Source organism: Scyliorhinus canicula, chromosome 8 (genome assembly GCF_902713615.1).
Source record: "Scyliorhinus canicula chromosome 8, sScyCan1.1, whole genome shotgun sequence".
Classification (NCBI taxonomy): Eukaryota; Metazoa; Chordata; class Chondrichthyes; order Carcharhiniformes; family Scyliorhinidae; genus Scyliorhinus; species Scyliorhinus canicula.
Window position 1 is genome coordinate 187792415 of NC_052153.1, and position 24897 is coordinate 187817311.

Below are 24897 nucleotides of genomic sequence, written 5' to 3' on the forward strand. Positions count from 1 at the left end.
GCAAGTGCTGAGGTTGCCTTTCAAATTATCCTTGTATCTCAGTTTGGGACATTCTGTGGTGCGGAGTCCTGTGTTCAATCTGCGGTAGAGTACTGCCTTTGGTATATGGGAATCCTCTGTGGAAACCACATGACCGAGCCAGCTAAGTGGGGCTCTAATGAACATGCTCTGGATGCCAGGTTTGCAAGAACCTCAGTGTTGGGGATGTTGTCCTCTCACCTGAAGTTGCAAATAGATCTCAGACAATAAGGGCAGATCTAGTATCTAACATGTTCCAGTTAGATGCTAGATTATTCCAACTTCATCACACCTTTCACATATCCTCAACACATGGATTTGTATTATCATCACTTTGAATTTCCACAGTGCAGGAGGCCATTCAGCCTATCGAGTCTGCACTGGCCCTTCGACAAAACAGTGCTGATGATCCTTGGCCATCCTACTTAGGCCATGCTTCCACCCTATCCCCGTAACCATACCTAACCTTTTGGACCAGGGGCAATTTAGCATGGCCAATCCCAACCTGTACATCTTTGGACTGTGTGAGGAAACCAGAGCACCAGGAGGAAACCCACACAGACACGGGGAGAAAGTTCCAACTGCACACACAGTCACCTAAGGCCGAAATTGAACCCGGAACCATGGAGCTATGAGGCACAGTGCTAACCACTGTGCCAGAATTCCAAATTCTCCATCTGTGTACCCGAACAGGCGCTGGAGTGACTGTCTGTGCGGAGTCTGCACGTTCTCCGTGTCTGTGTGGGTTTCCTCCAGGTGCTCCGGTTTCCACCCACAAGTCCCAAAAGACGTGCTGTTACGTAATTTGGACATTTTGAATTCCCCCTCAGTTTACCCGAGCAGGCGACGGAATGTGGCGACTAGGGAATTTTCACAGTAACTTCATTGCAGTGTTAATGTAAGCATACTTGTGACCATAAGACCAGAAGACATAGGAGCAGAATTAGGCCACTTGGCCCATTGAGTCTGTCCACCATTCAATCATGGCTGATATTTTTCCCATCCCCATTCACCTTCCTTCTCCCCATAACCCCTGATCCCCTTATTAATCAAGAACCTATCTATTTCTGTCTTAAAGACACTCAGTGAATTGGCCTCCACAGCCTTCTGCGGCAAAGAGTTCCACAGATTCACCACCCTCTGGCGGAATAAATTCCTCCTCATCGCTGTTTTAAGGATCGTCCCTTTAGTCTGAGATGCTGTCCTCTGGTTCTAGTTTTTCCTACAAGTGGAAACATCCTCTCCACATCCACTCTATCCAGGCCTCGCACTATATTGTAAGTTTCAATAAGATCCCATCTCATCCTTCTAAACTCCAACGAGTACAGACCCAGAGTCCTCAAACGTTCCTCATATGACAAGCTCACATTCCAGGGATCATTCTTGTGAACCTCCTCTGGACCCTTTCCCAAGGCCAGCACATCCTTCCTTAGATACGGGGCCCAAAACTGCTCACAATACTCCAAATAGGATCTGACCAGAGCCTTATATAGCCTCAGAAGTACATCCTTGGTCTTGTATTCTAGCCGTCTTGACATGAATGCTAACATTGCATTTACTTTCCTAACTGCTGACTGAACCTGCACATTAACCTGAAGAGAATCATGAACAAGGACTCCCAAGTCCCTTTGTGCTTCTGCTTCCCGAAGCATTTTCTGCATTTAGAAAATAGTCTATGCCTAAATTCCTCTTTCCAAAGTGCATAACCTCACACTTTTCCACAGTATTTCATTTGGGCTAAATCGCTGGCTTTTAAAGCAGACCAAGGCAAGCCAGCAGCACGGTTCAATTCCTGTACCAGCCTTCTCGAACAGGCGCCGGAATGTGGCGACTAGGGGCTTTTCACAGTAACTTCATTGAAGCCTACGCGTGACAATAAGCGACATGGGGCTGGTTTAGCACACTGGGCTAAATCGCTGGTTTTTAAAGCAGACCAAGGCAGGCCAGCAGCACGGTTCAATTCCCATAGCAGCCTCCCCGAACAGGCGCCGGAATGAGGCGACTAGGAGCTTTTCACAGTAACTTCATTGAAGCCTACTCGTGACAATAAGCGATTTTCATTTCATTTTTTCCATTTGCCATTTCATTGCCCACTCTCCTAGCTTGTCCATGTCCTTCTGCAGCCCCCTTGCTTCCTCAATACTACCTGTCAATCTACAGATCTTTGTATCATCTGCAAACTTAGCAACAATGCCTTTGGTTCCTTCTTCCAGATCATTAATGTACATTGTAAAACGTTGTGGTCCCAGCACAGACCCCTGAGGCACACCACTAGTCACCGGCTGCCATCCTGAAAAAGACCCCTTTATCCCCACTCTCTGCCTTCTGCCAGTCATCCAATCCTCTATCCATGCTAGGATCTTACTCTGCATACCGTGAGTTCTTAACTTATTTAACAGTCTCCCATGTGGCACATTGTCAAAGGCATATAAAGATTATTTAAACCATGCCTCCCCAAATGTTTGACTCTGGTGAAAAAGAGTCACTTGATTAAAAAAAAAACACAGGCTCACACCAGTAAGCTGTACAATATGTGTATAATACGTTATGATTTTCTATCGAGCTTATCCCAGAAATAAGGTGGGAATTCAGTTATGTCTACGTTACATTCAAGGATTGTTCACGGTTGTTGTTTTCCTATCTGCTAAATGAAGACCATTTCATGTTATAACCTTCCACAAGCTTTGAGTACGGTTTTACATCACCTTAACCTACTGTTTTGGTTTGATTTTGTTGTTTGAGTTATTTTTATTTGAACTGCTTTTAAGTATGCCATCATTCCTTACAATTTTAATACTGATGCCCTCTCAAGTGAAGGCACTTAATTAAATTTTAAAACCAGGTTTAGCCTAATCCTACTCATCCTATTGATACGGTTTTATATATCCGGACTTTATCATTTGATTTGATTTTGTTACAAATAGGATAATTCTCCCATCCCTGGGATTTGCTGCTTTTAAATGGAACTGCTGGGCAGCAGGGTAGCACAAGTGTATCGCACTGTGGCTTCACAGCGCCAGGGTCCCAGGTTAGATTCCCCGCTGCGTCACTGTCTGTGCGGAGTTTGCACGTTCTCCCTATGTCTGCGTGGGTTTCCTCCGGGTGCTCCGGTTTCCTCCCACAGTCTAAAGACACGCAGGTTAGGTGGACTGGCCGTGATAAATTGCCCTTCGTGACCAAAAAGGTTAGGAGGGGTTATTGGATTACGGGGATAAGGTGGAAGTGAGGGTTTAAGTGGATTGGTGCAGACTCGATGGGCCGAATGGCCTCCTTCTGCACTGTATGTTCTATGCTTGTTTTTTTTTTAAATAATTTTTATTCAAGTTTTTTAATAACAATAACAATTTTAAAAATTCTCCCCATAATTTAAAACAAACAAGGCGTGTTTCCATGCCAAAACAAATGTTCTATGCTTGTTAAATGCCATTGATGATGGCCCAACTCTAATGAACTATTGAATAAGTTAGAACTGGTCTAAATAATTATTTCTTGCCTGCTAAAATAGTTTTGCAACAAATTTAATGACATTCTAATCAGATACTCTATGCCAGACATCATCACTCATATATATCAACAGATCCTGGAGAAATATCACTGGTTACTTTTCCTTATGTATTTTATCACACCTTGGTAAGGCTCCTAGCTTGAAACAAAAGGTTGTGGATTCCAGCTGTGCGGCAGGTGTTGGTGCTGCACTTAATCTAAATTAACACTTCAAAAAAAACTGCAGTCTTCAACTTTATGCTTCTAATGCAAAACTCTAATAATTACTCTGAACGGATTCTAACCATCTCGCTTCTTTAAGGCATAAAGTTGATTTAATCAATGAGCTAAACAAAGTCTTTGCTCAAGTACTAGGAGTGAAATGGTGCATCACTGCACAAATAATAATCCTCTACATTGGTAGTGATTACTCACAGGCTCTGTTTCTGTGCTGATTCCTAGGGTTGGATTTTCGCTACAGAGGAGAGTAGCTCGAGTTGGGAAATTTCCCAAACAGCAGGGCCACCTGCATTTAAAGGGCCCGGTTTTACCCAATTTGTGTTCCAGGGAGGTGGGATAGAGGCTGGCCTGTCAACCCCTGAAGCAAATCATAGGTGGCCACAGGGAGAGGCGAGTGCCAAAGCTGGCCACGAGGAAGGCTCACCTCACGTTTCTGGGATTTGATCCCAGTTGTTTTAGAAGCTGTTAGGCCATCTAGTCCTCATCCGTCATATCCACTCCAGTCTCCCTCTGCCACTGCCATGCCAACTCATGGCCCCCACCCAACACCATGCTCCCTCATATCCCCATGCCCCTTTCATAACACTACATACCCATGCCATCTCCATGGAAACTCCTGTCCCCTCTTGCAGAGGGTGTATTTTTAGCTCTGGCTAGAGGAGAGTACAATGGGATGAGGGAGGAGTTCACTAAGGTAGACTGGGAGCAAAGACTTTATGGTGGGACAATTGAGGAACAGTTGAGAACTTTTCGATGATGTTTCACAGTGCTCAGCAAAAGTATATACCAGTGAAAAGGAAGACTGGAGGAATAAGGATAATTGGCCATGGATATCTATGAAAATAAAGGAGGGTATCAGGGAGTTCCCTACTGCTATTCAATGACACTTGGTCACTTTTTTGGGCCCTAGGAAGTTTCCCACCGGTTTAGCCCACCTTAGAATTTTTTTTTCACACTGGGGAGCTAAACTCCGAGATCGGCCGCCATTTTGAAAGGGTGCCCCAATCTGTAAGTGTGCTTGTGGGTCTCCCACACCCTCTACCCATGGGCACACACCTCCACACACATGGGCACTATCCCCCCCCCCCCCCCCCCCCCCAAGTGATGACACCCGGTTATGGGGTCCCTGGCAGACTCCCCACAGCTACTTACAGGCCTCCCCTTCCAGGAGCCCTAACCATCACTCCTTCCCAACCTTTAGACAAGGGGAGGAAACCGGAGCATCCAGCGGAAACCCATGCAGACACGGGGAGAAAGTACAAACTCCAGTCACCCAAGGCCAGAATCAAACCTGGATCTCAGGCGCCGTGACGCAGCAGTGCTAACCACTGTGCCACCGTACCGCCCCAATCTTATCGCTTATACACTTATACAAGTAGTTGAATATTGGCAGCAGATAACTATAATGGATTGTTAAAGCAGCTTAATAGCCAATGAACAAACATTGTTTATACAGAATTCAGTTTTCTGTTTACAATTAAAAACATTGGTGAAAAACAGAGCGCTGAAGAAGAATGACATGAACTCAAAGTGGAAACTCTGTTTCTCTCGTTTGTTTTTCAGTGTCTCCCCATCTTTATCCCATGGTCCTTCTTTAAGAGGCTGAATAAAATTATTCTGGGATTTGTATGGGCAGGGAAGTCCCTGCGGGTGAAGAAGGTGATGCTTGAAAGGAACAGAGAAGGGCGGCTGGCGTTGCCGAACTTCAGCAACTATTACTGGGCGGGCAACATAGCGATGATAAGGAAATGGATGGTGGATGTGGGGTCGGTTTGGGAGCGGCTGGAGGTGTGGTGAATGCAATTCACACTGTATTGTATTGTATAGTATTATGTCCTTGTGGGCTCTGTCTGTGAGCCGTTGCGTGGGAGGGGGAGATGAGGAGCGTGTACAGGGCTCCACCCTTGGCTCCGCCCATGGCCCCTCCCATTACCGGAAGTATAAGTGCTGCAGCCGTGAGCCTGCCCTCAGTTCTTCTGGTCGCAGGCAGGCTCAGTTGTAAGACTATTAAAACCACAGTTTACTTCCAATCGTGTTCCGAGTGAATTGATGGTCACATCAATTTAATAGTCTTAGAAAACTTGAAGAAAACTACTATGGAATCAGCCCTCAAACCTGATCGACTAGAACTCGACCCGCAGGCTGCAGAGGCGAAGGAAATCTTTCTACACTGGCTTTGGTGTTTCAAGGCCTACCTGGCTGAATCGATCACCTCCGAGACTACAGAGGAGCAGAAACTCAGACTACTACACGCACGGGTGAGCCATCGCATCTCTACGCAACTAAATTGTACCGACTCCTATACTGAGGCCCTTGCTATGCTCAACCGATTGTACGTGCGGCCGATAAACGAGGTCTACGCGCGGCACATTTTCGCTACCCGCCGCCAGCGCCCCGCAGAGTCACTAGAGGACTTTCTGCACGATTTAAAAGCCCTTGCTCGGGACTGCAACTTTCAGGCTGTAACGGCCTCCCAGCATTTGGAACTCTCTGTCCGTGATGTATACGTTGCGGGGCTCCGGTCTAACTATGTGCGCCAGCGTCTACTCGAGAAAGGGGCCCAGAACTTGGAGGACACTGTAGAGTTAGCAACTACAATGGAGGTCGCATTCCACAGTCTAAACTCATTCCCCGCGGACCAAGCGACCCCATCGTGGACCCCCGACCAGCGACTGTCCCAGGCCTGCGCCGCGCGGCCACCCACTCACTCTGGAGCGCCAGTGTGCCGTTCTTGTGGCCAGCCCCAACACCCACAGCAGCACTGCCCGGCCCGCAACGCGACCTGCAGCAGCTGCGGTCGCAAAGGACATTATGCCAGAGTATGCCTGGCGAAATCGAAACCCTCTAAAAATCAGGGCAGCAGGGTAGCATGGTGGTTAGCATAAATGCTTCACAGCTCCAGGGTCCCAGGTTCGATTCCCGGCTGGGTCACTGTCTGTGTGGAGTCTGCACGTCCTCCCCCTGTGTGCGTGGGTTTCCTCCGGGTGCTCCGGTTTCCTCCCACAGTCCAAAGATGTGCGGGTTAGGTGGATTGGCCATGCTAAATTGCCCGTAGTGTCCTAATAAAAGTAAGGTTAAGGGGGGGGTTGTTGGGTTACGGGTATAGGGTGGATACGTGGGTTTGAGTAGGGTGATCATGGTTCGGCACAACATCGAGGGCCGAAGGGCCTGTTCTGTGCTGTACTGTTCTATGTTCTATGTTCCCCCGCAGTCCAGAGCACTCGCCCCCCCCAACTCGCAGGCCCGCAGACACCGTAATGCTGCGCCGTGTGTGCCGACTCCGCCCGACACGTGCGACTCATGGGGGCCGCCATCTTCCTCGCCGCCCGCCACGTGCGATCCACGGGGAGGCCATCTTGGACTCCATCTTCTTCATCACCCGCCACGTGCAATCAACGGGGGCCGCCATCTTGGCCATCAACCGAAGTTCACCTCGACGACTACGACCTCAGCGGACAGTCATCACGGGGCCACTCCAGCACTGCTGATCGAGCCGCCGACTATCCGCAACTCAACGCAGTCACGTTGGACCAGTCGCGTCCGAAGCACCCCCAGAGCTCGATGATGTCCGTTAAAATCAACGGGTACAGGACACCGTGCCTCTTCGACTCCGGGAACACCGAGAGCTTCGTACATCCTGCCCTGGTAAGATGCTGTTCGCTCCCTATCTTCCCTGCACGGCAAACTATCTCCCTCACCTCGGGCTCGCACTCGGTCCACATACAAGGGCGCACCGTCACGATCCTAACGATTCAGGGCGCCAGCTACTCTAATTTCCAGCTGTACGTACTCCCCGACCTCTGCGCCCCACTCTTACTCGGGCTCGACTTTCAATGTAACCTCAAGAGCCTCACACTCAGCTTCGGCGGGCCCCTACCTCCACTCACTATCTGCAGCTTAGCGACTCTAAAAACTGACCCCCCTCCACTCTTCGCTAATCTCACGGCTAACTGTAAACCAGTAGCCACTCGCAGCAGGCTGTACAGCCTGCAGGATAGAGTATTCATCAGAGCCGAAGTCCAGCGGCTCCTCCGTGAGGGAGTCATAGAGGCCAGTAACAGCCCCTGGAGAGATCAGGTGGTGGTCGTCGAGACCGGGGAAAAGTTCCGGATGGTGGTTGATTATAGCCAAACCATTAACCGATTCACGCACCTCGATGCATACTCCCTCCGCAGAATTGCAGACACGGTCAACCAGATCGCCCAGTACCGCATATTCTCCACGGTGGATCTGAAGTCTGCTTACCACCAGCTCCCAATCCGCCCGGAGGACCGCCACTACATGGCGTTCGAGGCAGATGGCCATTTCCATTTCCTCCGGGTTCCCTTTGGCATCACGAATGGGGTCTCGGTGTTCAAACGAACAATGGACCGAATGGTGGACCAGTACGGGCTGCGGGCCACGTTTCCGTACTTGGACAATCTGCGTCCATGACCAGCAGGACCACGACGCCAACCTCCACCGATTTCTCCAAACCGCCCAGAAACTCAATCTCACCTACAATACGGAGAAATCCGTTTTCTGTACTACCAGACTAGCCATCCTCGGCTATGTCGTGGAAAACGGAGTCCTGGGCCCTGACCCCGACCGAATGCGCCCCCTCTTACAACTCCCTCTCCCTCATTGTCCCAGGGCCCTCAAGAGGTGCCTGGGATTCTTCTCTTATTACGCCCAGCGGGTCACCCAGTATGCAGACACAGCCCGCCCACTATTTAAGACCACACTCTTCCCACTGTCAGCTGAGGCCCGCCAGGCCTTCAACTGCATCAAGGAGGACATGTCCAAAGCCGCCATGCGGGCAGTGGATGAATCCGTCCCCTTTCAGGTGGAGAACGACGCCTCAGAGGTCGCTCTCGCCGCCACTCTGAATCAGGCAGGGAGACCAGTAGCCGTTTTCTCCCGGAACCTCTCCGCTTCGGAACTACGACACTCCTCAGTCGAAAAAGAAGCTCGAGCCATTGTGGAAGCTGTACGGCACTGGAGGCACTTCCTCACAGGTAGGAGGTTTACCCTCATCACCGACCAAAGATCGGTTGCCTTAATGTTCGACAACTCGCAAAGGGGCAAAATTAAAAATGATAAAATCTTGCGGTGGAGGATCGAACTCTCCACCTATAATTATGATATCATATATCGATCGGGGAAGCTCAACGAGCCCCCAGATGCCCTGTCCCGCGGCACATGCGCCAGACGACCGCCTGAAGGCTATCCACAATGACCTCTGCCACCCGGGAGTCACCCGGCTCGCCGACTACGTCAAAGCCCGAAATCTGCCTTTCTCCACCGAGGAGGTAAAAGCCATCACCAGGGATTGCCCGATCTGCGCGGAGTGCAAACCGCACTTCTATAGACCAGACAGGGCCCACCTGGTAAAGGCTTCCAGGTCCTTTGAACGCTGAGCATCGGTTTCAAAGGGCCACTCCCCTCGACCAATCGAAATGTGTACTTTCTCAACGTCATCGACAAATTCTCCCTCTTCCCCTTTGCCATCCCGTGCCCCGATATGACCTCCCACACAGTCATCAAAGCCCTGCACAGTGTCTTCACCCTGTTTGGTTTCCCCCAGCTACGTACACAGCGACAGGGGTTCGTCCTTCATGAGCGACGAGCTGCGTCAGTACCTGCTCGACAAGGGCATCGCCTCGAGCAGGACTACCAGCTACAACCCCAGGGGGAACGGGCAGGTGGAGAGGGAGAACGCGACCGTTCTACTGACCCTCCGGTCCAGGAATCTCCCGACCTCCCACTGGCAGGATGTCCTCGCCGACGCGCTCCATGTTTTTAGGTCCCTCCTATGCACCGCCACCAACCAGACCCCTCACGAACGATTATTTGTTTTCTCTAGAGGCACTACCACGGGGGCTTCGCTCACATCCTGGTTGAGGACACCAGCCCGGTTCTCCTCCAGAAGCACGTCCGGACACACAGAACAAACCCGCTAGTAGAGAGGGGGATATTGCTTCACTCGAACCCCCACTCGCCTTTATTGAATACCCCGACGGCCGTCAGGACACCGTTTCCCTCCGGGACATGGCGCCTGCAGGAGACACCACTACCACCACCGAGGTACCCCTCACACTACACCCCACCCAACCCCCCCACACCCTGCGCCCCCACGCCTATAGGTTTCCTGCCCACGCCCCCGCACCTATAGGTTTCCTGCGCCCCCCTTCGCCCGTCGCACCAGTCAGGAACGAAGCTCGGACCGAAACACCCCCGGAGTTCACCCTCATACCCACACCCAGCCACCCGAAGAGGCTGCAACCCTGGTGCTCCGCCGATCCCAAAGGACGACTCGGTCACCGGACCGGCTCAACCTGTAGACCAGTCACCCCCGCCGGGCTTGATTTTTTTTAACAAGGGCTGAATGCGGTGAATGCAATTCACACTGTATTGTATTGTATAGTATTAAATCCTTGTGGGCTCTGTCTGTGAGCCGTTGCGCGGCTCTGCCCATAAGGGGAGATGAGGAGCTTGTACAGGGCTCCACCCTCGGCCCCGCCCATGGCCCCTCCCACTACCGGAAGTATAAGTGCTGCAGCCGTGTGAGCCTGCCCTCAGTTCTTCTGGTCGCAGGCAGGCTCAGTTGTCAGACTATTAAAACCACAGTTTACTTCCAATCGTGTTCAGAGTGAATTGATGGTCACATCAGGAGGCTGCTTCATGCAGGGGCACTAGCTTAGCAACCCTGGTCACGGCGCCTCTGCCGCTTCCGCCGGCATGATACTCCACCAGCCCGATAGTGGTGGCGGCTCTTCGGATCTGGGGCCAGTGGAGGAAGCATGTAGGGGAGCATCGGTATGGACCCCAATCTGCGGCAACCACCGATTTGCCCTGGGGAACATGGACGGGGGAGGGTATTGACTGTGGAGAAGGGCAGGGATTGTGAGGATGGGGGATCTGTTCCTGGAAGGGAGCTTTCTGAGCATGAGGGCGCTGGAGGAGAAGTTTGGGCTGGCAAGAGGGAAGGACTTTAGATATTTTCAGGTGGGGGATTTTGTGCGCAGACAGGTGCCGTCCTTCCCACATCTCCCGCCGAAGGGGAGGCAGGACAGGGTAGTTTCTAGGGGAAAGGTGGGTGAGTGTAGAGTCTCAGACGTCTACAAGGAACCAATGGGAGCTGAGGAGACGCAGACCGAGGACCTGAAGCTTGAGTGGGAAGAGGAACCCGTTCGGGGGTGTGGAGAGGGAGGGATGGAGGACGGTATCTGGGCATAACCCTGAGCAGAATAAACACGACTGCAACATGCGCCAGGCTCAGCCTGATCCAGTTTAAGGTTGTGCACCGGGCCCACATGACGGTGGCCCGGATGAGCAGATTCTTCGGGCTGGAGGACAAGTGTGCTAGATGTGCCATATACACATGTTCTGGTCGTGCCCTAAACTCAGTATTGGCAGGGATTCGCAGATATCATGTCCCGGGTATTGAAAACTGGGGTGGTAATGAGCCCTGAGGTGGCAATCTTTGGGGTTTCGGAGGACCCGGGAGTCCAGGAAGAGAGAGAGGCCAACGTTCTGGCCTTTGCTTCCCTGGTAGCCCGGCGACGAATACTGTTAGCATGGAGGGACTCAAAGCCCCCGAGGGCTGAGGCTTGGCTATTGGACATGGTGAGCTTCCTTGGCCTAGAGAAAGTCAAGTTCGCCTTGAGAGGTTTGCTATTAGGATTCGCCCGAAGGTGGTAGCCATTTATTGATTTCTTCGCAGAGGAGTAAGCGTCAGCGGGGGGGGGGGGGGGGGAAGGGGGGCTAGGATAGAGTAGAGTAGGGGGATTTTGAGGCAGGTCCTTGCGTGAACAGAGCAATGGGGCACGATTCTCCGCTCCCGCGCGGCATCGGGAAGGCCGTCGTGAACTCGGCCGAGTTTCATGACGGCGTCGGAGGCCGCTCCTCGCACCCTATTCACCCCCCCCCCCCCCCCCCACAGGGGGCTAGGGGCGGCGTTGTGAAAAACTTGGCCACCGGTCCTTGACGCTTGCGTCAATGCGGCACGCCGAGAATGACGCGACAGCGGCGCCTAAGTGACGTCAGCCGCGCATGCGCAGGTTGGCTGGCTCCAACCCGCGCATGCACGGTTGCCGTCTTCCCCTCCGCTGCCCCGCAAGATCAAGCCGACACGTCTTGCGGGGCAGCGGAGGGGAAAGAGTGCGTCTCTCGGAGACGCCCCGGCCCGACGATCGGTGGGCACCAATCGCGGGCCAGTCCCCTCCCGAGCACGGCCGTGGTGCTCAAGCCCCTCTCCTCCCCCCACAGGCCCCAAACTTACCTTTCACGCTATGTTCACGCCGGCAGCGACCAGGTGTGGTTGCCGCCGGCGTGAACAGGTCAGGCCGCTCGGCCCATCCGGGCCGGAGAATCGCCGGTCGCTGGGAAAAACGGCGAGCAGCGATTCCGCAACACGCCATTTGGAGGGGGGGGGGGGGGGGGGGGGGAGGAGAATCGCGGGGGGTGCCAGGGCGGCGCGTCGTGATTCGCCCGGCCCTCCCGCATTCTCCCACCCGGCGCGGGGAGGTCTGAGAATCGCGCCCATGGTTTGCACTAGGTTTAATTTGTGTCTTGACTTCTGTTTTTTGTACTGTACATGTCACTTTTTTATATGCCTAAAATACCTCAATAAAATTGTTTGTTAAAAAAACTTCTCTCTCACAGATGCTGCCAGACCTGCTGAATTCTTCCACCATTTCTGGTTTGTATTTTTTTTTAAAGTTTCTTCAAATCCATATAGTCAGCAACCAATGCATTCCATAAAGATTTGATACCAATGATACCAAACTTAGAGGTGCAGTGAAGATGATATCAGTCATCAAAGGGACATAGATAGGCTGGCAGAATGGGCATACAAATGACAGATGGAATTTAATCCGAGAAGTGTGAGGTAATGGATGGTTGCAGAAAGATTAGAGAGAAGCAATGTATACTTAATGCCACAATTCTAGACTATTTTCAAAGACAGAGGGATCTGGAATTGAAGAGGGTCAAAAAGAGATTGATCAAAATAGTTCCAGGGCTGGGAGTTGAGTTGTAAAGGCTATGTTGGAAAAGCTCAGGTTTGGTTGTTTGATTGGAGTAAAAGAGATTGAGGGGAGATCTGACATACATTGTACAAGATTAGAAAAGCCGATTAGTCCAAAGCTGCATTCTCAGTGTTCAGGGCGGCAGGCAGCACAGTGGACGGCCTGGCAGCAGTGGTTAGCACTGCTGTTTCACAACACCAGGGACCCGGTTTGATTCTTGCTTGGGTCACTATCTGTGTGGAGTCTACACGTTCTCCCCGTGTCTGCGTGGATTTCCTCCAGGCGCTCCTATTTCCTCCCACAAGTTCTGAAAGATGTGCTGTTAGGTGATTTGGACATTCTGAATTCTCCCTCAGTGTCCCCGAACAGGCGCCGGAGGTAGTGACTCAGGGCTTTTCACAGTAACTTCATTGAAGTGTTATTGTAAGCTTATTATTTACTGTACTCTTTGAATTTCTTACCTTGTAGGATCTTTGCAAGAAGGAATGTATACTACAGTGTAAAGATTCTTTATTTAGAGATCCATGCATGCCTTCCCTTAATACACCTTTGTGGGCAGCACATTGGAGCAGTGGTTAGCACTGCTGCCTTACGGGCACCAAGGACTGGGTTCGGTCCCAGCCCCGAATCACTGCCCCCCACCCCCCCCCCCAAAACTCAAAGATGTGCAGGGTAGGTGGATTGGCCACGCTAAAATTGCCCCTTAATTGGAATAAAAACACCTTTGTGACACAGTAAATGATTGAAGGCCTTGTTTCACTTGTATCTTGTAAAGCAATACAGGATATCATTCAAGTGAGAATATTTTTCAAAAACATAATCAACCAACAAAATCGGACTACTCCCAATTACTAAAAGTAATGACAATTATAAGCTACATCTTGATGCCAAGCTAATGAGATCATAAAGGCTCCCACTGCAACAAACTATCGTTCTTACTCTGTTACAATGTTTTATTGTAATCATAAACATTTATCCAAGTTTCATTTGGACTCCTCCCAAAATTAATATCCTTGGATATTTAACATTATATTTTTAATATTCCTCTAATGCATTTCAGTATCAACATTGGCATTAATTACAGACACACAGTAGCCATCTGTGCACTGCAAGTCCATAGCCTGATTAATAAGTTAGAATGGATGAATAAATTTAAGCTCATTTGAAACCCTAGTACAAGCTTTTGTCTAATTCACCAATTGCAACTTCAGAAATGAACTCAGCCAGAATGAACAGTTACTGCTTGGTTGCTGAACTTATTCGGATGAGATAAATTCACCCAAATGCAAAATGATATATTTAAATTCCATAATGGACATTATCTGAAAATGAAGATCAGGTTCTTAAAAGAGCCTTGAAAAATCACAGAAAATGACACCATTAAAAGAATAAACAAACTTTTGCAGGATAAAACAATGTCAGATGAAAAAACATTATGTTCCTAAACAAGATCTTATTCAAGTCATGATTGAACATTTATGTTAAGATACCCATAAAATTACACAACAATATCACAGGTTTCTCAAGGATAACAGCTGCCAAGGCCTCAGTTTTGATCAAATTAGGGGAGGTTATGATGCTATTTTCCCTGCTTTAGTACGAGTTCAACACTCGTGCGCAAGATTAGATCAATTATTATTGCCCCTAATTACAATTCTCAACCATGATTTCCCAAATCAGTTCTCATTGCCTCATTCCAAACATATACAATCCCAAGAGAAGCTTTAAAGTGGAGAACATCTAAATGCATCACTTAAATGAAGTAGCACAACCTGATTCACTGAAATTATGAATGGGTACAAGACAATTCCCAGTCCACAAGATTATGAGGGGCATGGACATAGTGGATAGTCAGAAGCTTTTCCCAGGGTGGAAGAGTTAATTACTAGGGGGCATAGGTTTAAGGTGCGAGGGGCAAGGTTTAAAGATGTACGAGGCAAGTTTTTTTTACACTGAGGGTGGTGGGAGCCTGGAACTCGCTGCCAGGGGAGGTAGTGGAAGCAGATACAATAGTGACTTTTAAGGAGCGTCTTGACAAGTAAATGAATGAATGGGGATAGAGGGTAATGGTCCCTGGAAAGGTAGGGTTTTTTAGTTCAGACGGGCAGCATGGTTGGTGCAGCCTTGGAGGGCTGAAGGGCCTGTTCCTGTGCTGTAATTTTCTTTGTTCAAATGATTTATTTGCCTTGTCTTCTGACCAGTGTTTAGTTATGAAGTGAGACTGGAGACGTTCGAGCTATTTATTCCTCACATTATAGCAGAGATATTCAAGGGTGTTCTGATAGAGGTCTGCAAGTTTACGGCAGATTATGACTAATAAACAATACGATTTTAAAGTAATCCCAAAATAATTAGAAGGAAAGCAAGATTTATTTTTAAACTCACTGTGGATAGAATGTGAATTCCTCTCATAAGATGCTGTGGAAGGGTTTTTAGAAAATTATTTGGAAAACAGAAATGTTTTAAGGATCAGCAGGGAGAATGCAGGAGATAAACTAGCTGGCTCAAGAAAATAAAAAGACCAACAGGGACTCATTACATCAAAGGTCTGTTTCTGTGCTGCCACATTCTACAATGTTTCTGTGCTGCCACATTCTACAATCCAATAAAAGCAGTTCCTAAAAGCAGGATTTGTTAAGTTAACCAAAAAAATACTTCCCACAGCATTTACTCAATATTCATTAGTAAGGCAACAGAACATACTCCAAGCAAGAGTATTGAAGTCATTAATTAACATCAAGAGCACATCATAGAATTCACAGTGCAGAAGGAGGCCATTTGGCCCATCGAGTCTGCACCAGCCCTTGGAAAGAGCACCCCACCCAAGCCCACACCCCTACTCCATTCCCACAACCCAACCTAACCTTTTTGAACACAAAGGGCAATTTAGCGTGGCCAATCCACCTAACCTGCACATCTTTGGACAGTGGGAGGAAACCGGAGCACCCGAATGAAACCCACGCATTGAACAGAAAAACAGCAAAGAAACCCTACAGAAAATCCATACTGGATGACAAGATATCATATTTGTACTTGGAGCTTATCTTGTTCCGACTCCATAATCAGACTTTTTTTCAAAAACTATCCTCCGAAACAAAATTGAAATGACTAAGGTTCAAAATTAATACCTGTACTTCCAACAAACCTCTATAATGACATTGCTGGAATGGACCAGTGAAAAACTGCGAAACTAGAGAGATATAAACAGTCAATACCTAGCGTCAAAAGGTGTTTTACTAAATTCCATTCAAACCAATAAGAAAGGAAGACCTGTACAGATAGTGTATCTATATACACACAAGACAATTAGTATAGAAAATATGTAGTGTCCTTCACAAACTCAGGACTTTGTCTCAAAGCATTTTTACAGCCAATGAAGTACTTCTGAAGGTCGACTCTCTGTTGTAATGAAGTGCTGCAGTCAACTTGCACACTGCAAACTCCCACAAGCAGCAATATAATGACCAAATAGTCTACTTCAGCAATGATGATTGGAGGATAAATATTGACCAGGACATCTGAAAGGTAGTCAAGAAGGCATATGGCATGCTTGCCTTCATTGGCCGGGGCATTGAGTATAAAAATTGGCAAGTCATGTTGCAGCGTATACAACCATAGTTAGGCCACACTTGGAGTACAATGTTCAATTCTGGTCGCCACACTAGCAGAAGGATGTGGAGACTTTAGAGAGGGTGCAGAAGAGATTACCCGGATGTTGCCTGGTATGGAGGGCATTAGCTTTGAGGAGTGGTTGAATAAACTCGGTTTGTTCTCACTGGAACGACAGAGGTTGAGGGGTGACCTGATAGAGGTCTACAAAATTATGAGGGGCATAGACAGAGTGGATAATCAGAGGCTTTTTCCCAGGGTAGAGGGGTCAATTACTAGGGGCATAGGTTTAAGGTGTGAGGGGCAAGTTTAGAGGGGATGTACGAGGCAAGTTCTTTACACAGAGGGTAGTGGGTGCCTGGAACTCGCTGCAGAGGTGGTGGTGAAGCTGGGACGATAGTGACATTTAAGGGGCATCTTGACAAATACACGAATAGGATGGGAATAGAGGGATACGGACCCAGGAAGTGTAGAAGATTTTAGTTTAGACGGGCAGCATGGTCGGCACATGCTTGGTGCTCCGTAGGGCCTGTCCTGTGCTGTAGTTTTCTTTGTTTATATTCCCATTCTTCTCCAAAATAGTGCCGCGGGGTCTTAACATCCACCTGAGAGTGTATACTGGGCCAAAGATGAACGAGACGCCACATGCGTCAATAGTCTGCGATTTACCCTTGAGTAACACCTCATTCAAATTGTTCCGGCAACCAGTGACAGGTCTGCAACAGCATGAGAGTCTGGTGTTCTTTGCTCAAAATATTCCAGACAGAAGATATTCCCAAATGTTTGGAATGGCAAAATGTACAGTTGAAATTATCTAGTTATCATACAGAAGAAGTTTTTCACAGTTCAAATATTTTAAATTGCCGATTCAATGCTGCCACAGACACCTTCTCGACATCAGCAGAATCAGTTGCTGCCATACACAGTCTAAGCATCTTATTTTATGGGAATTGACTCAAAGTGTATATTAATACTCGTACAATAGTGTAACCGGAGGGTCTAACAACAAAGAACTTTGCAACCTAAACTGGGCATCCATATTGTTGTTTGCATATTTCTTCATCTCTCCATTGATGAGACTAGGTTATTAAGCAGCTTTATTCCAGAACAAGGTGAGTATACAGAGCAAGTTATTATGATCAGATCTACTTAGTTCATAAGGAAAAAGTATCCATACAATTATACCAAAATAGTAAATAGGCTATAATAATGAATTGCTCTACTTTACGCGAAGAGATTCCTCTTACAGAGTAGCTTCTCTCTATTCAGTGCTGCAGTCTAGTGGGGAACCTTGCTCCCTCTGCTGTAGTGTAGATGACGAGTTATTAATTCCTAAAAGGGACAGAATTACGTGACACCAGCAAAATTTAAATGGGAATAGTGATCGTCACTTTTTGCCACCAGTTCCAAAGCAGTCAGTTATCTTCCCCACCCAATCCCAACTGCAATTCCATTTACAAGAACATAAGAAATCAGAGTGGAGTAGGCCAGTTGATCTTTCCCAGCCTCAATTTCTATCTCAACTCATCTTCCTGCACTACTTCCATATCCCTTAATTTCCAAAAACCTATCAACTTTGGACTCTAATATGTGTGTGTTCTAGATTATCCAGCTAGGGTAACATTTTATCAGACATCTAGACTGTCAACTCGCTTAAATAATTTAATGGGCTTCAATTGGGTCACCTCTCGTTCTTCTCCAAGGAACTCAGGCCTAATCTACTCAGTTCCTCCCGAGAGGACCCCTCACACCACCAGGGAAAGTACATACGTGCGGAACAATACTGAACAAGTATAGTACTGGGACTAACTATCACCTCATTTAGTGGTTAATGAAATATATTATTAGATACATATCTTTTGGCCTGGAAAGTGCACATTAAGCAACACTAGATGCACTTTACAATTTGTCTACAAAACAAAAGATCAGGGCAGCACAAGTGGATAGCATTGTGGCTTCACAGCACCAGGGTCCCAGGCTCGATTCCCTGCTGGGTCACTGTCTGTGCGGAGTCTGCATGCTCTCTCCGTGTCTGTGTGGGTTTCCCCGGGTGCTCCGGTTTCCTCCCACAGTCCAAAGACGTGCAGGTTAGGTGGATTGGCCATGATAAATTGCCCTTGGTGACCAAAATGTTTAGGAGGGTTTATTGGGTTACGGGGATAGGGTGGAAGTGAGGGCTTAAGTGGGTCTGTGCAGACTCGATGGGCCAAATGGCCTCCTTCTGCACTGTATGTTCTATGTTCTATCAGCTGGACTGAAGAAAACTGAAGGTTTTGCGCAAGGCAATTGAATTTAGTAAAACACCTTTGAGGCTAGGCGACAGTTTATGTCTCTAGTTTTTTGGCAAGACTATAAATACATTGCATTATTTAGTTGAAGAAGAATGTAAGTATGCATTAGTGTACCGTTATTGTCAATTTTGCTTTGCTAGATTCCACTAATCAGTAACATGGAAGCGTCCGTATTGCAGGCTTTTCGACGAGCAGAAAGACAATGGTGAGACGCCAGCAAGTAGATTATTTTTACATCCTCTGGCTTTAAATGGAGCAGAACTAACTTCAGATTAGACACGTGAAATAAATATTCAGTGGTCGGGGAGGCAGGGGGGGGGTGGGGGGTGATGGACTCAGGGATACTTTATAAACAGAGCGAAAAGTTCTGAAAACGCAGCTGCTCCTATCTGTACATTTGAAACGTGGGCTCGCATTTTCAGAATTCCTGAGGGTAAGAGTGGAATTCATAACCAAACAATAACACAGGGACCTTCAGAAGAAATAGGCGCAGTGTAGGTCAAGGATCTCAAGCCTGCTCAGTCATTCAATAGACGGCTGAACCGATTCTGATGTCAGCTCCACTTTGCTGCCCCTTCCCCATGACCCTTGACTCCCCTGTATAGTTCAAGAATCTATCTATCTATCTTAGCCTTGAATATATTCAGTGAGTCAGCCTCCAAACTCTCTGGGACTACCACTTAGACCAGCTTGAAATACAGCTTTCGGAAGATTTTAGAAACAAACCTGAGCATCCCTCCTCCGTTAACAATGGGAAACTATTCAATTATATCTCAAACGTTACCAACCCAATTCACCTCTACCACAATTTTAGACTCTTCAGTTGGAATAAAACAATGTTGGGTGGCATGGTGGCGCAGTGGTTAGCACTGGGACTACGGCGCTGAGGACCCAGGTTCGAATCCTGGCCCTGGGTCATTGTCCGTGTGAAGTTTGCACACTCTCCCCATGTCTGCCATGGTTTCACCCGCACAACCCAAAAGCTGTGCAGGTTAGGTGGATTGCCCCTTAATTGCAAAATAATAATTGGGTACTCTAAATTTAAAAGATTAAAACAATGTTTTAGAACATTGGATATTGTCTCTTTATATTTCTTCAATATTAATTTGTTAATTACATAATTTACATGCAGTGGATACGTCAATTTCTTACAATGCATTAAATAATTTGTGTAAACTCCATGTCCTTTCATGGCAATGTTTAAATGTGCCTGGTCAATATGGAGTAAAGGTATTGGCAACAATGTCTGTAGTGCACGTAAAGACTTTGGCGCACTACAGATGCAGTATCTTCAGTATGTACGCACATACCCTGGACACCCTGCTTCCGTCAGCCGACTTCACAGCGACTTAAAGCCTTTGTACACGTTTTTTTACTGCAAAGGGAAGATAAACCAACTTTAAGGAAAGGTCGACGTATTCGGTAGCATGTAAAGAGTAATGTAACTGTTTCGAATTATTACAAGCACATGCAACAAGCTAGCTGAAGCCCAAACTGGATGAATGACTGTTTCATGCTTGCAATTATGAGGCACCTTTGGTAACTGCAAAGGGTTAAAATGGAAACATGCCATCTCAGCATTCTTAAAAATAAATTCTGCAAAGCACAAGGAAGGAAAGAAATATCAGTTCTACTGTGCAGTTTTGATAACTTATCACAGAATCATACCACAGACATCATACATGAACGTAGAGCATATGTGTACTAACGAATCATAGCGTCATACTCTTACCTTTTTGTCTTTGCTTTTCTGCTATTTTGTTGTATCCCAAACATTTTTTCAATCCCAAACAATTTACTTGTCAGTTCATTCTTTTGAGATACAACGCGAAAAGGCTGGCCTAAGCCACTTCCAACTCTATACTTTTCTGTCTGGATCTTGCTCATTGGAGGGGGAAGATCCTGTTTCAGTGTACTACAATTCACACTGGACAGTCCGTCGTGGATTCTGCATAGGATTCCTGATCACTGCTGCTGCAGTATTGCCAGTCTTTACGGATATGAAGGGGGGAAGCCATCTTGGAGTTGTACAAGGAGCACTGTTCACTATATCGGACTTTTTAGCCGAAGTAACACAGACCAGGGAGACGTTCCTGGAACATCAAGCCGAGCTGTCGGGACCAAGGTGCCTGTTACCATTAAGTAAAGAGCAATCATTCTGCGCCAACTCTGAAAGTCGCGATGCATGGAATTTGCCTTCCAAGTCAGGACGACATCCATTCCACGGAGAAGTACCTTGCATCTGCCCTTTACCCGGAACATTACTCCAGGCACTGTGGGGGCCATGTTTGTTTGAGTTGGTACCCAGATCAACAACTAGAACTCTGTGTTCTTTTCCTCTTGACTATAGCATCCAATCCCACTATCACTGTTACTACCAGTACTATTGTTCTGCTGGCCATCAGATAAGTCCCCGTCAAGGAACGCTCTTGCACGCATACTTTCAAATGACTCCCCCATGTCCTTGTACAACACAGATACAAACTGGAGAACAGGTTGAGAGGAAGGAGGAAACTCCAAGCAACCACTGGTATCTGGATCTGGTGTGCACGTGATACTAAATAGTCTCGCCAATACCCTGGTGAATTTTGTGCTGACAGAGGTCTGGATCTACCATGAAGACATGACACGAAGTCCTTAGTCACCATCATTCTCACTGGCAAGGCTATGATCATCAGACATCTGCATGGTGACGAGTCCCAAAGAATCTGCGGTCATCTGGGCACACAGCGCTAAATGCCAATTTTTCTGCAGGGTACACAGCAGGCGAAACAACATTTTTGTCATTGAATAGCTTAATGCTGTCATGCATATCTTCATGAGGACAAGGGAGTGAATCTTTTGCTCAGCCCGCAAGCGTCGCATGCAGCCACGAATTGCCTGTAAGCTATCAGTTTCCAGATTTGAACTAGTTGAAGGCAATTCGATGGACCCAAGTAGCTACTATCATCCCAACGTTCAAAATGTTAGCATCGAGGACAAATTCATCTTGGTTTTCAAGGCCATTCACAAAAAACAGAGTAGTCATTCAATACCTTCATTACTTCTTCTTCAGAAAGTGTCATGTGGGTTTGTTTTTGCACTTCCGCGCCTGGTCGGAAATCCACGGCTTTTTCGGTCACTTGTCTTTGTTGCTGATACAAGTTCTACCACATTTGGTAGGATTACTGGAATTATCAAGAAGCATTTTTAAATATGCACCTGATTGTACATCAGCGACAACCTTTTCAGCTCTGTTTAGGACCCAGTACCTTTGACTTTGGCTTACTGCTCATCCAAGCCACTTTGCCTTCATTGAAATGAAGTTCCTCATCACTAGAACCTGTATCAGAGTGGTTAGTACCCTCAGCAATGACAAGTCGCAACACTCCTGTGCACTGTCCTATCAGTTTCACAACATCTTCGTGAGAGGCTTTAGAGACATTAATGTCATTAACATTAAGTATGCGATCACCAGATCGAAGCCCAACATAATGTGCCGGGCTTCCTTTCAGAATGCAGCTCAGCACACAGGGAGCTTGCCCAGAAAGAGTGAATCCGTATCCAGTCCCCCCTAGCAATATCCACATTCCTCACCCGAAGGGCAGGATTGGTGCTTGAACGACGTTTCACTTGATCAGCTTGTCTATGCATTGTTTATTTATATTGCCACCCCAGCACAATGGTAAACTTGAAAAAGTATCAAAATGGCCAGGGAGCAATCAGTTGAGTGTTTCAGGAGAAAGTTCATTGTAGCCATGTCTTTAAATTCCTCTCCCACTCATGTAGGTTGTCCCAAGAAAAACTCCTGAAATGAAAAATAAAGGTATGTATCAAAGTCGTTCGTGAGCTTCAACCTGGAAAGACAGTAAACCCGAGGTTCCACTCACAGCAAGTTTCTAATACAAGCCTTTCACTTCATTGGGAGCACTTTTGGTTTATTGGAGAAAGGTTGTCAACACCAAACAAGAAAGGCATTTTTGTCGACAAGAGAATTTCATACTAAATTAGTAGTTTTTTTCATTGTGCTTTACAACGATAAGCATCTAGACAGATCTGTCAGATGAAAAATCCACCAACAATATATCCTGTTATAAACCCTGTAGTTTCAGAATTTGCCTTGTTTACAAGACAGGTGGAATTTTAATTCCTAGAGGAGACTTTTTTTAAATAAAGATCCTCGTCCGGGCAGCGTTTTCTTCTCCAAAAGATATTTTTTTTTGAAGGCTCACTGTAAATAAATACTGCTTTGAGAAGAAAATGCAAGGAAAACAGTCCATTTGCCAAGACCTTTAAGAAGTGTGTTCCATCACCACAAAACATCTTAACCCTCTACAGTAGTAAGTAGTTCAAATAAACTTCCACAGAACACAAATTTAGTATAAAATAGCTAATTTTCAACTATTGCAAATGTGGGCAACAGAAAACTTAAACTTCCACACATTTAGCAAACTAAATTGATTGCACTGATGTCATTTTAAATTGTGTTCAATTAAAAGTACCAAAAAACAGAAACTGTTGCAGTAATCTTCTGCAATATCTCAACCCAAATAAATCCTTACTCTGCTTTTGATGCATATTTTTAACAGCGCCAAACGGGCGAAGCATTCAAAATCCCCATGTTCATGGTTTTATAACAACCATCAGCACAGCATCATGGAATTTTACAGTGCTATGAGGAGGCCATTCGGTCCATCAAGTCTACATCAGCCTTTAAAGAGCACCCTAACTACCCACACCTCCACTCTATACAAGTAACCCCATCTAACCTTTGGACACTAAGGGGCAATTTAGCGTGGCCAATGTACCTAACCTGCGCATCTTTGGACAAGAAACCATCAGGAGTTCCACAAAAGCCTCTCTCGTGAAGGGGGTTGAAATCCCCATCGGACAAGCAATTCGCGCTGGTTTCTCTTTTGAATGTCAAAATCTTTACCCGGCTGCATAAAGAGCTGGAAAATACGCGCTTGGAAATGATGATTTTCCACCCGTACAGATACCGGGTTTGAGGGAGAGGCAGGGTGGCGCAGTGGTCAGCACTGCCGCCTCACGGCGCCAAGGACCCGGGTTCGATCCCAGCCCCGGGTCACTGTCCGTTGTGGAGTTTGCACATTCTCCTCGTGTCTGCGTGGGTCTCACCCCCCACAAACCCAAAAAGAGGTGCAGGGTGGGTGGATTGGCCACGCTAAAGGGGCAGGACGAGACAAGACCCACTTTGTTTGGCTTGCAGGGCTGCTGCCTGGATTACAGCCACTTTGGGCGCGGTTACAGGCTTACTGCGTGGACAAGTTTGATTTCGAGTCGGTGTCCGGGCGCCTTCAGGATAAAGGGGGCCGAGAGTTGCAGAGAGAGAGGGGAGAGGGGGGCGGGGGGGGAGGACACAATGGAATGGGCACAGGGCTTAAAAAACTTCATCAATACACCGTGGGAGGTCTTGCTGTTCCTTTACATACCCACACATTTCAGCTCCAAATCCAATGCAGGTTGTGAGACGCAGTGAGTGGAAGCCGTTTTCCCCCCCTCCCCCAGGGGGGCAATGGCTCCCGGTCTCAACTGCGGGCGCTCGGCTCCCTCTCTCCAAACTTCCAGACTTGTGGGCGGGCTCACCCCACCCCCGACCTGTAGGCGGGCCGCCTCCGCCAACCCCCGTCGTCGCTCAGTGTTTCGGCCCCGTCGCTAAGGGCAACCGCCGTGCCCATTGGAGGCGGCGGCCGTCAATCGGCGGCAGGCCCCCGCCCTTTGCCCCCGCCCCTCGCCCGGGGCTTGACTGACCGCCAGCATCCTCCGGCCGCCCGGCCTGCGACACCGACGTGACTTCCACCTGATCGTTTCGCGGCCCAAACCACCAGATATTTAAACTATGTACTTTCTTTTTAAAAACTTACTTATTACTGAACATAAAATGAACGTGTTGATCCCCCCACCCCAATCTCTTTACTGACAGTTGGGGGGGGCATTCCATTGCTCCGTGACCGTTGTCAACTTCAGACAAGACGCTCCATAAACAGCGTTTATTCTTAAAGGGCGGGAGGTTGTCACCGCGGCTGAATTGACCGCTCTCGTGCACAAAGCCGTGGCCTGAAAAAACTTAAATCTCTTCTTTTTTTGGTGTGTGGACAGACCTGGGGGTGGGGAGGAAGCCGCTGGCGGGTGGGTCATCTTGGTTTCGCGGACACTGGGACTGTTTGTTCAACCCTCTCCGGCAATCGGCGCTCGAGCGCGCGCGCGCATCGACCGTATTTTGAATTGGAATGTGGGTTGGGAGT

The 24897-nt window shown here is 47.7% G+C and overlaps 1 protein-coding gene across 1 annotated transcript in view; it reads right to left on the reverse strand.

The window, feature by feature from the left end:
- The window catches only part of rgs12b (regulator of G protein signaling 12b), a 230195-nt gene extending 205962 nt beyond the window's left edge, over positions 1 to 24233 (reverse strand). The window contains 16 exon segments of the mRNA XM_038805850.1: positions 20379 to 20595; positions 20598 to 20661; positions 20664 to 20725; positions 20728 to 20767; positions 20769 to 20980; positions 20983 to 21223; positions 21225 to 21295; positions 21298 to 21352; positions 21354 to 21466; positions 21469 to 21590; positions 21592 to 21665; positions 21667 to 21791; positions 21794 to 21893; positions 21895 to 22201; positions 22203 to 22439; positions 24085 to 24233. Of these exon segments, the coding sequence (XP_038661778.1) occupies positions 20379 to 20595; positions 20598 to 20661; positions 20664 to 20725; positions 20728 to 20767; positions 20769 to 20980; positions 20983 to 21223; positions 21225 to 21295; positions 21298 to 21352; positions 21354 to 21466; positions 21469 to 21590; positions 21592 to 21665; positions 21667 to 21791; positions 21794 to 21893; positions 21895 to 22201; positions 22203 to 22285 (1886 nt within the window). The 5' untranslated portion in view covers positions 22286 to 22439; positions 24085 to 24233.
- Positions 24234 to 24897: the final 664 nt, after the last annotated feature.